Source organism: Hippocampus bargibanti, linkage group LG11 (genome assembly GCF_051943395.1).
Source record: "Hippocampus bargibanti isolate YZ-2025 linkage group LG11, ASM5194339v1, whole genome shotgun sequence".
In the NCBI taxonomy this organism is placed as follows: Eukaryota; Metazoa; Chordata; class Actinopteri; order Syngnathiformes; family Syngnathidae; genus Hippocampus; species Hippocampus bargibanti.
This window is the reverse complement of record NC_142744.1, coordinates 9,086,026-9,098,936: the sequence shown is the minus strand read 5'-3', so window position 1 is coordinate 9,098,936 and position 12,911 is coordinate 9,086,026. Positions and strand designations below refer to the sequence as shown.

The 12,911-nt window shown below is 42.1% G+C and overlaps 1 protein-coding gene across 2 annotated transcripts in view; it reads right to left on the bottom strand.

Annotated features, from left to right (window-relative positions):
- Positions 1 to 1,768: 1,768 nt before the first annotated feature.
- Positions 1,769 to 12,911, bottom strand: part of LOC148891423 (ski-like protein) — a 42,359-nt gene continuing 31,216 nt past the window's right edge. Inside the window, exons 3-8 of one of the 2 annotated variants that reach the window (XM_089008982.1) lie at positions 10,158 to 10,262; positions 8,233 to 8,318; positions 7,531 to 7,673; positions 5,798 to 6,126; positions 5,271 to 5,501; positions 1,769 to 4,358 (exon numbers count right to left, since the gene is read on the bottom strand). In XM_089008982.1, coding sequence (XP_088865108.1) covers positions 4,104 to 4,358; positions 5,271 to 5,501; positions 5,798 to 6,126; positions 7,531 to 7,673; positions 8,233 to 8,318; positions 10,158 to 10,262 — 1,149 coding nt within the window. In that variant the 3' untranslated portion in view covers positions 1,769 to 4,103. The remainder of the gene's footprint in view (positions 4,359 to 5,270; positions 5,502 to 5,797; positions 6,127 to 7,530; positions 7,674 to 8,232; positions 8,319 to 10,157; positions 10,263 to 12,911) is intronic. The other variant, XM_089008983.1, reaches the window with a different exon arrangement.

Below are 12,911 nucleotides of genomic sequence, written 5' to 3'. Positions count from 1 at the left end.
TGCGTCTCACTCTGGGGTACATAATCGGGTAGGATTTAGCGCCAAATGAGTGCAACAGCGCCATTGGTGGTCATGTGGCGGTTTCATAGAGAACTACACAAATCCATCCATGGCATGCTTTCAGGGAACACACTCGACTTGCTTGTTGGTTCTAAACACACATATACACTATATACTCTTGAGGAAACAATTTCTATTGGTAGACTTTGTAGTGGGACGCTCCGGCTGGGGTCTTTGGCCTCGCAGATGGCGCCCCCACGGTTTCCATTGAACATTTTGCTCAAAGCTGACGTGTGTGGAACCTGCGGCATGCTGTTCTCAAATGTGGAGTCTATTTCTGTCTTTAGTTGTCATGGTGTTTGCTAATGTAAATCAATCAGGTTTATTGCCAGGAAAAATGCTATTTTGGGGGGATTTGTTTGTTGGCCTAGCTGTGCTTCACTGGACAGATAGCAAATATGTTTTGTAAAGGTATTTGGAGTGAGTATATTTGCTCAGACAAACCACTACTGGGAAGGTTAAATTTAGCAGAAAACATTGAGAATGGGAATGACAAGATTTGCATGTTGCAAATTCGATCAGAGTAATATTCAAATTAACAGCCAGCGACAGCCGCAACACGTATCACCCAAAGTGATGCCATCCATCCATCCATTTTCCGTACCGCTTATTCCTCATTAGGGTCGCGGGGGTTGCTGGAGCCTATCTCAGCTGTCTTCGGGCACGAGGCGGGGGACACCCTGAATTGGTTGTCAGCCAATCGCAGGGCACACAAAGACGAACAACAGTCACTCTCACACTCACACCCAGGGACAATTTGGAGTTGCCAATCTGCCTGCCATGCATGTTTTTGGAGTGTGGGAGGAAACCGGAGGACCCGGAGAAAACCCACCCGGGCCCGGGGAGAACATGCAAACTCCACACAGGGAGACCAGACCGGGATGCGAACCGGTGACCTCTGCACCGTGAAGCCGTTGTGCTAACCACTCAACTACCGGGCCGCCTCCAAAGTGATGCCATTTCTTAAAAAAAAAAGATCCATTGTGATTACCGTATTTTCCTTGTATAAGGAGCAGCAGAGTATAAGGCGCACCTCCAATGAATGGTGTATTTTCAATTTTGGTTTTTATTGTCTTTTTTTATTTATTTTTCTTATTACTATTCTTATTTATGTTTTCTTCTCTTCACTTTTTTATTTATCTAGCTGGCTACCAAGCTAGCTAGCTATGTATTAGCTATCTGTTATCTGTCTGGCGATCTTGCTAGCTATATATTAGCTGTCTGGCTAGCTATATAGCTATCTATATGGCTGTCGAGCTATCTATCTAGGTACCTTTCTTTCTATTTAAGTTTCTTACTTGAGTGAACGCTGGCGCGTGTGGCTACCACTGCTCACGCACAGAAAAACTTACCCTATGACTGTAGAGTGACCTTGAGAGTTTTGAAAGGCGCTTATAAATGACATGTATTATTATTAATTACAATACTACCATATCATCGCTGATAAACGGACCTTTGACTTGTTAAAATCCATTTTTGCGGCCCCTTATTTATGTGATACAAATACTATGTCAACCCATTGTCTGTACAGGTTAGCAAATAAACTGTACCTGATTTTATACTTTTAAAAAGCACAATAGTTGGAGTGTTAAAATGTTAGTTAATAATAAAGTTTTTCGTGATGTTGGGATAGTTGATGAGTTTCGTTCCGGCAACGCGCTAAATATCGATATGTAAAAATGATCATCAGGAGACAGACACGCGTCGATGGCTTAACACTACAGAACTTTACTTGAATTGCATCCAAGTTCATCGTCTCTACACAAGGTCATATGTACAAGGTGTGAAATGAAAATGAGGGTAAAGAAATAATCAAACAAATAAAACAAAAACACAAACCACAAAGATACAAGAAGTGAGGTATTATCGAGCTAAGAAGCATTTACAGGTTAGATCATGTCTGTACTTGCCAATATTAAATGATTGAACAGTTAAGAGTGTCCTCTGCGTTAAAAAAACATCTTATTTATATATATCACAACATGAGGTAGGAGATCAGTGTCTCAAGTCATGCAAAGAAGAAGTCTCATCACATGGTTATTGGCAAATGGTCATATTTATACACGGACACTGCAAGTCATGTTTCGGCATTGTAGGGCGGCGTTAGGGAAGCCACGAATATCTTGCTCTCTCTGGATAAATATGTATATATATATATAGATCTTTTTATTTTTTTTAAAGAAGTGTTTAAATGAAAACACAGTGTACCACCTCCTTGTCGCTCACCATCAACGTTAGGAGGGACGACAAAAGCATGCCACCGAATAGGAAAAGAACAGGAGTTTGCCAAATTCGCCGATTGTCATTCCTGTCGGGAATTCATATTTCCTGTCTTTTATTTGTCATCTTTATTTACAGGCTGCGGCGAGGTTACTTTAAAACCCGAACTGCGGATATGTTAATGTCATCATGGTGGACAAACTTGGTACTGGTGTTAAAAAAAAACTGTACAAAAGCATATTTATATTGTAACACTGCAAAATGTTAATCGTTAAAGAGGGCGGGGGGGGGGGGGGTCTCTTTTACTTCAAACAGCAGCCCCCCCTTGTGTAGAAAACTGTCTTGTTCTGGTGTTACCCACAAAACCAAAAAATAAAAAATAAAATAAACAACACTAATACTGAATATGAATTCAGTGGCGTCAACAGTGTACAAACATATAATTACAGTCTGAGTTTCACACACACGCTGACCTTGAATAAAGCCATCATCTCAACCCATCAGGATTTTCAAAAACTTGCACAGGTTCATGCACACGAGCCCCGGTGGTTTATGATTAATATTCTATGTGTGGGAGATTTTATTTTCATGTGTGTGTGGTCATGTGACAAACACGAGAGGGCTAGGAAACATGCATATATCATTTCTAAAAACCTCATCGGAATTGTTATGAAAAACATGATGTTTTTCCCCCTCAGAAATCAAGTCTGGCCTTTCATAGATTTCATAGAAAAAGTGAAAGGAATGTTTTTTTTCTTTCCCCAGCTCAAAAAAAAAAAAGACCGTGGCAAAGTGTGACGTGAAATATAATTTTTCGCTGTATCTACTTGACAAGTTTGCATGATCACAAGCATCCCATCCCCCTCCGTCCCATTCATTTCACCTTCAAAATATTCCACAGAAGAGTTCATATATTAATGGCTAGTTTATGTACAAGGTGAATATAAATCTTTTGTTTACTCTAATGTTAAATATTTTTTGGAAACTACCCCCCCCCCCCACACATCAGCAACGACTTGACTTGCAACGTCCCTTAAAAATCTACCTTTGAGATGGAACACAGTGGAATGTCTTATCAATTTGCATTTGTTACAGATGCATAAAAAGTTAGAAAGAGCCCCACCTGTCTTTCTTTTTTTTTTTTAAACCTCATTTCAGCCATTATTTTACACACGCACACTTTCACACACATTCTAGGTAATAGTAGAGGCAATAAAAAGCACCTTTTTGCCTGGTAAGGTGACAAAAAGTGGTGCTGTTTGTCTGTCTGTGCCCAACGCTGCTCCGGTGCTTGTCAAAGTCAACGCTCCATAGGGTGCATCTCCCCACGCGCCCCCCTTCGACTCACTTTCCCACCGTTGTTTGTTCAATTGGGCAGCATAACGCGGGTGTAACTGCTGTCCCATATTCAGGTCAAATCAAGGGAAGGGGCGGGGCGGAAAAGAAAGCTGCCTCATCGGATGACTCAAGTACCCCAGAAAAAAAGGAGCAGTGTTTTTTTTTCTCGGTGGGGGTGGAAGAATGCCACAGTGGTGCGAGAGAGGGGGGGGGGGGGGGTAGTAGTAGTTGTCCTCCATTTTTGTCCATGAGGTGTGCTGAGGGAATGCCAAACAAGCAGCGCGAACGGTGGTGGCTAGAAATTGTAATCACGTGCCAAAAAAAAAAAAAAAAAGAAACGCAAAGGTTTTTAAATATGTTTGCTAAATGCATAAGAAGGACTAGCGGTCATAATAATAATAACAACAATAAAAATAAAAAAGACAAAATTCTTTTTCTGTTCAATTACAAAAGTCCTACAAGTGAACGCAGAAGAAGGTCGACAGTTACTTTGGAGCCTCCGAGAAAGAGGAGGACGAGGAAGCGGGCGAATGGGCGTTGGGGGGCCCAGTCGACGGTGTAAGGGGAGGCGAGGGGCTGCCCCCGGTGCGGATGGCGGCACCCGATTGGGTCATCTGCTGCTTGAGTTGGGTGATGGTGCGCTCCAGGTTTTGGCGCGCCTCCCGTTCCCGTCTCAGCTCCTCCTGCAGCTCCTGACGGTCGGCCTCGGCGCGTTCCAGCCTCTGGCGAAGATCCGACAACTGCGGAGAGAACGTGAGGTGGAGCTCTTAGCAACTTAAACAATGTAAAAATATAAATAACGGACAACATTAATGTCAGTTTTCACGTCAAAAAAAAGTTGCGTATTTACTTTAGTGATGGCCTTAACTCATTCACTGCCAGACGATGTGCAAATGTGTCCACTCCACTTTTTGTCATTGTCACTCAAATTGCAGGACTCTAAGAATATTGAGTTTTAGGACTATATAAACAGTCAAGCTATCTAGCTAGCTTTCCATCTGTATTTCAGTTACTTCTGGGTTGAGTGAACGCTTGCACGTGTGGCTGCCGCTGCTCACCCACAGAAAAAAAATCCTGTGACTGTAAAGTAACCTTGAGCGTTTGAAATGGATTATTATTATTATTATTATTATTATTATTATTATTATTATTATTATGCAGTGTAAGAAAGCTTAGACTCTCTTCTTTCATCAGAAAACAATGAGTTAATTCCTAAATTGTATGGGTCTGGAGTTATCTGAGCTTGAAATGAGGGCGGTTGTCCAGAATACATGTTATCCATACATACATATTTATTTCCATGGCGCTTTAACAACAGGTGAAGCTGTAACAAAGCGCTAACATGGAAAAAAAAGGGAAATGTTGCCCACTTGTGGAAATGAAAAAAAAAAAAAAAAAAACATTTCCAGAGGCCAGGGCCAGCCTTATAATGTGGTGCGCCTTATATTTGGTTCTATATTTATATATTATACTTAGAAAATGTTTTTCATTCATTTTAGGTGCGCTTTTACTCCAGTGTGCCTTATATATGGAAAACGTTTGAAAATACACCATTCATTCGTGGTGCGCCTTATAGTATAGCAAAACACGGTACACATTTGTGTACTTGAAAATCAGCCCACGTCGGTCCGACATGCGGCGTAGCATCACACCTGTGCGGCGTAATGCGCCTCCTGCTGGCGCTGAGCGGCGGGTTCGCAAGCGCACGTCTGCTGCCGAAGCTGCTCCAGACGCGTCTCAAGCTCCAACTGTTCCTGGCGGGCCCGGCCGAGCTGACGCGCCTGCTCGCTGTGCACCGCTTCCAACTCGGTGCGCAGCTCCCGTTGCTCGGCGCTCAACTCGCGGAGCCGCGCTGCTTCGCCGCCACGCAACGTCTCCAGTTCCTGCGTGAAAAGAAAAGTAACCAAATGTCAGATGCAAGAGAGACTAACTTTTAACTTCAGCAGCAAGTTCTAGCTTCACTGAGCAACCTGAAATTTGGTTGGGATATCTTCCGAAAAGACCAAGCAAAAATTGTCAAGAAGTCGTGTGGGAATAGACACAGAGGGCTCCATTTTGGTTTGGAGCTTTGCGTATAATCCGCAAGTGGAGATCTTGCAGTTGCTCATCAATATATTTTGCGTACAACAAGTCAAGTCAAGTTCTGACTTCAAACGAGGAACCCCGTGAGTCTATTTACCATTTCCAGTTGCAGCTGCTTCTGCAGGGTGGAGTTGAGCTTCTCCTGCTGCCTGCCGTACATCTGCATGATCTCCACCACGATCCTGTCCTTGTCGTCCTCCAGCCCAGCTGACGTCATGTTGGCAGCGCACGCGGCGTCTTCTTCCGCCGCCCCTGTGACGGGCGGCGGCGGCGATGCAGGATGAAGAGGAGAAGGGCTGCAGGAGCGGGCGGCTGTCTTGCCGCTCAGGCTGCTCGTCTCCATGGAAACTGCCTGGGTTTGGCATTCCCGCTCGGCAGTGTGTTGGGATTTGGCCTCCTCAGCCAGTGGAGGCGACGCGTGAAGGTCTGAGGGGGATGAAGAAAGAAGTTAGCGATGGAGGGGAAAAAAGGAGGTAGCAAAATGCGGACTGACGTTTATGCGGAAAAAGATCGCCCCTTATGGGGGGGGGGGGGTCTAAAAAATAGGCATGCCGGAGAAGATGCAAGGAGTTTGTTCCATCCATCCATCCACTTGTTTATTTATTAAGTTATTTTTGCATCCCCCAGTCCCCAGAATTTTCATTCATTCATTCATTCATATATTTATTATTTATTTGACTGTTCGTTTTATGATGCATTTATTTATTTATTTATTATGTATGTATTTATTTATTTGTTTGTTTATTTATCTGTGTATGTATTTATTATTTATTTCCTTCCCTGTCGGTTTTATTTATTAATTTAATCATTTATTTTTATTTATTTATTTATTCATTCATTCATCTATTATTTATCTATCCCTGTATTTTTATTTTTTTATTTATTTATGTATTTATTTACCTGTTCGTTTTTTGTATTTATTTTTTTAATTTACATGTTTATTTTATTATTTATCTATTTATTTATTTATATTTGTTTGTATATTTATGTATGTATTTATTTGATTATTTATTTACCTGTTCATTTTATGTATGTATTTATTTACTGATGTACTTATTGTATTTATTTATCTGTGTTTATTTTTTTTTATTTATTAACTTGTCAGTTGCATTCATTCATTCATTCATTCATCCTCCAATCTTCAACCCCGAGACACTTTCACTTTGCAAAATGAAATTTGCAACATCTATAGAGCAAAAAAAGTCCTAAGAACCCAAAGGCCGAAAAGATGAATAAAAAAAAGTTCAAGAACCCATGCTTTAGAACTCAAAACACACACTGCAGAAGAAGTCCAGAAAAGGAGGTCACTGTTACCCTTCTTTGCTCATCGATAGTGAAGTACCCCCCCCCCCCCCCAACCCCTACCCCATACATCCAGTCTTTAAGTGAAGGTCAGCATACGATTATGTGCATAGCCGCGGGCGTGTGTGTGTATATGTGTGTGTGAATGTGGATGTGTGTCTTACTGTTTACAGTGCACACGTGTGTCTCTTCCATAAGCATGCTTGTCTCTCCCGGTCACATCGTAAGAATGTTAATAGTTTGTGCCAGCTCTTCTCTAAGTGTGTATTTATTTACAAACATGCAGCACTCTACCAGCGCACCGCTCGAGAGCAGACTTATGAGTGACATACAGTACATGATTGCTGCTCTAGGGCCCATTTGATATTCAATCTGAAATGGCATCCATTCTTCAAACCGATATACAATTTTTTCCCCATTTGGGGAAGAATAAAATCAAATTCACCTTTTGGAGTCATTGTAGCCAATGTGAAAAATAAAAACAGTGCACTTTTGAGCATGCATCATAAATAATAAATTCCAACTGACCCATGGGAGGCTCGTCATGGTGCGGCGCTCCTCGGCCGTATTGATGTTTGAGCAGCGCCCCGAGTATCTCGGGGCTCATCTCTGCCTCCCTGCTCAGGGACACGTTGGGAGCCACCATCTTATCGTATGTGTACAGGTAGTAGCTGGAGAAGACAGACAAAAAAAAAGAGATTAAACATCGATATGCACTCCGAGACGGCTTTAATTAATTCCGTTTGTTCATAATTGACTGGCTCCGGCTTTTTTGTTACCCTACTCATCATCGAGAGCAAGCAATGTCACCTTTCATGATCTCATAAAACCTTATGAGTTATGGACTGAGCGAGGAGGAAGCAGAGGGGGGTGATATGCAGCATATACACAAGCCGTAATTTACGCTACCCGCGCCAATAAAACTCACGCTGGCGCTGAATATCTGGGTAGGTCTTATCTTGTATTTACACCGACTCCGCCTAAACAGACCTTGGGCTTATCGCTAACATCCAGGTGGCACTATCTGCTTCTTTACTCGCAAAGACCCTGCCCCCATTATCATCACGAGACCCCCCTCCAGACAGGCTAGCACGGCAAACTAGCTTAAGCGTACAACAGTGGCAAACCTAGGCTGTTTGAAAAAATGCACAGCTTGCTGATTGTTGACAAGTGCAACGCGGATGGACAACAAACACGGCTGCTTGCGAGACGGCGTTTGTGTTTTCGTACCTTGGGTGGACCAGGGCGGGATGTCCCGGCTCCTCCTTTATATCAGGAAAAAGCTGATTGTACACCATGGTCGGCGACATCTTCACCTGCAGTAAAAGCAAAGGGATAAAAACATACGTTTTTGAATGGAGGTGTGATTACTGTATGGTGGGTATTTTCAAACCTTTTCCACATATAAAGGCACAACGGACTATAAGGCGCACCTTCAATGAATGAAAACAGTTTCATATATATATATATATATATATATATATATATATATATATATATATATATATATATATATATATATATATATATATATATATATAAAAAACATTTCATTTATAAGTGCCTTTCAAAACTCTCAAGGTCATTTTACAGTCACAGGATAAGTTTTTGTGTGGGTGAGCAGCGGCAGACACACACGCCAGCGTTCACTCAAACCAAAGGTAGCTCAATTAGATAGAAAGCTAGCCAATAGATAGTAAATAGATAGCCAGCTATCCAGATAGATAGCCATATAGCTAATAGATAGCTAGCCAGCGAGCCAGACAGCTAATAGCTAGCTAGATAGCCAGCCAGACAGCTAACTCATAGATAATAAATAGCAAATAACTAGCTAGCTAGGTAGCTAGCTAAGTAGCCAGCTAGATATCCAACTATATAGCCAGCTATATAGCTAAATAGCTGGATAGCTGGATAAATAAAAAAGGAGGGGTAATAAGCTAATAGATAATAAATACACACCACATTGTAAGGCGCTACAGTTGAGATTGGGGTTATGCAATATTTCTTCTATAGAGGGAAACGGAGTCAGTGGCTGCTGACAGTAGTTACGAGACCTGTTGTGGCTCAATATTACTTCACATACAAGGTGCACTGGCATATAAGGCGCAGGGTCGAAGAAAATCAAGGCTTTTTGGTGTGCCTTATAGACTGGAAAATATGCTAATTTAAAAACTCAGATATTAGGAAAGTTACCTATGAGTGGCAATGCCAATGGTGTTGAAGATGATCTAATTTTAAGCATTATGTCTTGTTTTTTTTTGTATTTTGGTATAAAAGGGCTAAAAAAATGGAAACGGCAAAATAATCAGGATAAACACCATTTTCAGACAGAGATTACCGTATTTTCTGGTGTATAAGGCACACCCCAATGAATGATGGATTTTCAAACCTTTTCCATATATAAGGCGCACCTGACTAAGGCGGACCTTCAATGAATGAACTATAATATATACATATATAAAATTATTCCAAATATAAGGCATATAAGGCGCTATACAGTAGAGGCTGGGGTTACGCACTACCTCTTCTTTAGGGGGAAATGGAGTCGGTCGGTTGGCTGCTGACAGTAGTTGCGAACCCTGTTGTGGCTCAATATGACTTTACATATAAGGCGCACCTGTGTATAAGGCGCAGGGCCATCATTTGAAGAAAATTAAGGCTTTTGGGTGCACCTTATACAACGGAAAATACGATACAATTGGTCATTAGATGCGTTGTAAGCGCTACGTGGAGACATGACAGAGGAAATGGGCTTCGTTGTCAGAAATGTAATCTAATAGAACTAATATATGCTGCCAGGAGACATGGATGAGGGATCACCTGCTGCTCACTGAGTGTGTGTGTGTGTGTGTGTGTGGAGAAAAAGAGATAATGATGATAAAGAGCTTCGAAGAGCATCTCTGCAGCTGTGTTATTGTGTGTGTGTGCTTGTGTGTGTGTCCACGCGCTTCCTGACATGACTGAGGAGACAAGCCATCAGAAAATGACCAGCTTGTGTGCGCGCTTGGCGGATGGTAGCTGACCCACAGGGCTGACCCGCTTGTATGGGAGGGCGGCAAGAAAAACTGGAGGTTGATGGATGTGAAATTGCAAACTGAAAAATGGTGGTGGTGCTGGTGTGGAGGGTTGAAGGGAGGGGTAGCCCAGCGACAGACCTTCCTCGTGGTCTCGGTTTCAGGCAGCTTGCCATTGGGATGGCAGAGGTCCGCAGTGGATTTGCGCGCTTGGTTCTCCTGGTCTTCATCTGCAGCAGCCGCCTTCTGGAAGGAAGGAAAAAAAAGGGGGTGGGGGGCACATCAAGGTGAAACAAACTGGAAATGTACAAATGGAATCCAAAAAGTGGGGTTTAAAATCAATTTGGGGCAATTTTTATTTAAAAAAATATTCAATGAAAATATATTTATTTTCTATGTATGTCGCATCAGTCACTACAGTGGCATCTACTCAAAATTTGATCCTTTGGCAAGATTTTTTTTTCCTCGCCTTACAAACGCCGACAAGCGGTTGGCCCAACATGTTCGCTGCCATGACTGATGCGTATCAAGACACCAAGACCTCCGTATCAAAATGTTAGACGCAAATGGCTTTTCAATAGCTTCCACCTGTCGTGACAAATGTACAACTTCGGACAGCAAGACTCATCCTGCTGTTATCCCGTAACCCTGCCCCACTCTCTCCCGCACTGTGACGTCCAGTCTGTGATGTCAACGATCCTGACGGCAGTGCGGAAAAAAAAGAATGCCGGAGAAGTAGAAAGACAATATCGAGACAAAGACCTTCGAAAATGGAGGACAGGGGGGGAGCTAATGACATCCAAGAGATGGAAAATGGAGATGAATGTCTTTGTGAGAAAAAAAAAGGAGGCGAGCGAGGCCGCCGAGGAAGCTATATGAATAAAAGAGGAGCAAAGCCGAACGGGCTGCCATCACGCGCTGGTGTGCGTGTGATTCATTGCTAGGCGGGCCACAACGCAGCTGGGAGTCTCACTCAATGTGAGGATGTGCTATATATTATACACTATAGATGCGTGTGTGCGCTTGTGTGTCTGTCTGTGTATGTGTGAGCTTCATGATTCACTATGTCAGCTTCTCATCCTGTAAGTCGTGCATGTGTGTGTGTGTGTGTGTGTGTGTGTGTGTGTGTGTGTGTGTGTGTGTGTGTGTGTGTGTGTGTGTGTGTGTGTGTGTGTGTGTGTGTGTGTGTGTAAATACTAAAAGCGACATTAGCTCTGCGCATGTGTGTTTTCAGCAAATCCAGGCCAGGCTTAGCAAAGGGTTTGATGGAGCCGATATTCAAGGCTCCACCCGATTATACAAATAAAATAAAGTACATTTTAACCTTAACTCATTCACTGCCAGGTGATGTGCAAAACTGTGTCCACTCCAGTGCCAGGGTTTTTGTCATTTTCACTCAAATTGCAGGACCCATAGAATATTGAGTTGTCAAAGTCAGCTTTATTGTCAAATATGCTAATATGCATGACATACAGCACAGATGAAATTGACATCCTCTCGGACCCAGCATGCAATGAATTTTCATCTGGCTAAAAAAAGACAGACAATTGACAACAGACAATACATGTAATTTCTGAATGTAAGTGAGGTAGTGTCGTATGTAAAGTGAGGTAGTGTCGTATGTAAAGTGACGTAGTGTAGTGAGGCAAAAACAGAAAAAAAGGTTGAAGTGAGGTCTTGCAGAAAAAAAAAGAGTTCAGGATGATAGTACAGCGTATAGCGTGTACTCAGAGTTCGGTGAGTGTGGCAGTGGGAAGGGGCAGGGGGAGCAGGGCTGGGAGAGAGTTGAGTCTCCTGACTGCCTGGTTGGAGGACTACATAAACATTCAATACAGTGTTAGAGACAGTAGACTCTTCTTTCATCCGAAACAAATAGTTAATTCCTAGGAGTCTGGAGTTATCTGAGCTTGAAATTGGGGCGGCCATACAAAAGGCTGTCAGAGTGTAAGGCACCCGCCCCAAAAATACTGTGGTTGAAAGGCGCTGAGAAATTCAATGTACAGTAAAGTCTCGTGATATCGATATCGGTTATATTGATAGTACTGATTATTACGATACTATTTATTTCCCAGCAAATTTCTAGTCTTTGATGATATAATCAGCTCCGGTTAGTACGATAGCCGGTTATTACGATAATCTGGTTACTACGATGCCCCTTTAATTTCCCGCCAGCCAATTTGGTCTGCTTCTGTCGATACAAAAGCAGCTTCAAGCTGAATCGATATTTGCTTAAGGATTTCAATACAGTACGAGCATTAGCGAAATCTGTATCTGTTCCATCGTTGGTCACATGACCAGCTTTCGTGTAGCAGAGCTCACATCTTTCATTACTTCTGCAATAGCATCTGAAACATACTGTATTCTTCTTATATACAGTTGTTCACCACCAATTTCAACCATGGGGAAACGTAAGAATTGTGATATCGGAACGAAGTACAAGGCAATAGTGGCTGTGGAGGAGAATCCAACAAGAGGCAAATCCTCCATTGCGAAAGAGTTCGACGTGCCGCAGAATACTTTTTCGAAAGTAATGTAAACGTTGCAGTTTTTGTTTTTGTATTGTATGTATTTAAAGGACAACCGACGTCACTTTTTTGTTTCTTAACTGACATCAGAAAAACGTTTTATAGCATCTAAAATACCCAAAACACGCAGTATGATATTTTATTCAAATGCAAAACACCAATAAAAATGACTTAAAGTGTCCAAAATCTGCAAAAAATTGAGCTGCGAATTGTTCGTGACGTCACGCAAAGACGTCTTGCATTGCTGGAGAATGAAAACAATGGCTTCAGATTCGGAGAATATGCTTTCTTGTTACACATTCAGTTATGAATATGATTCAAATAGTTCTGAAGAGGAAAGCATATATGTTCGCAATCGATTAAAGAATTT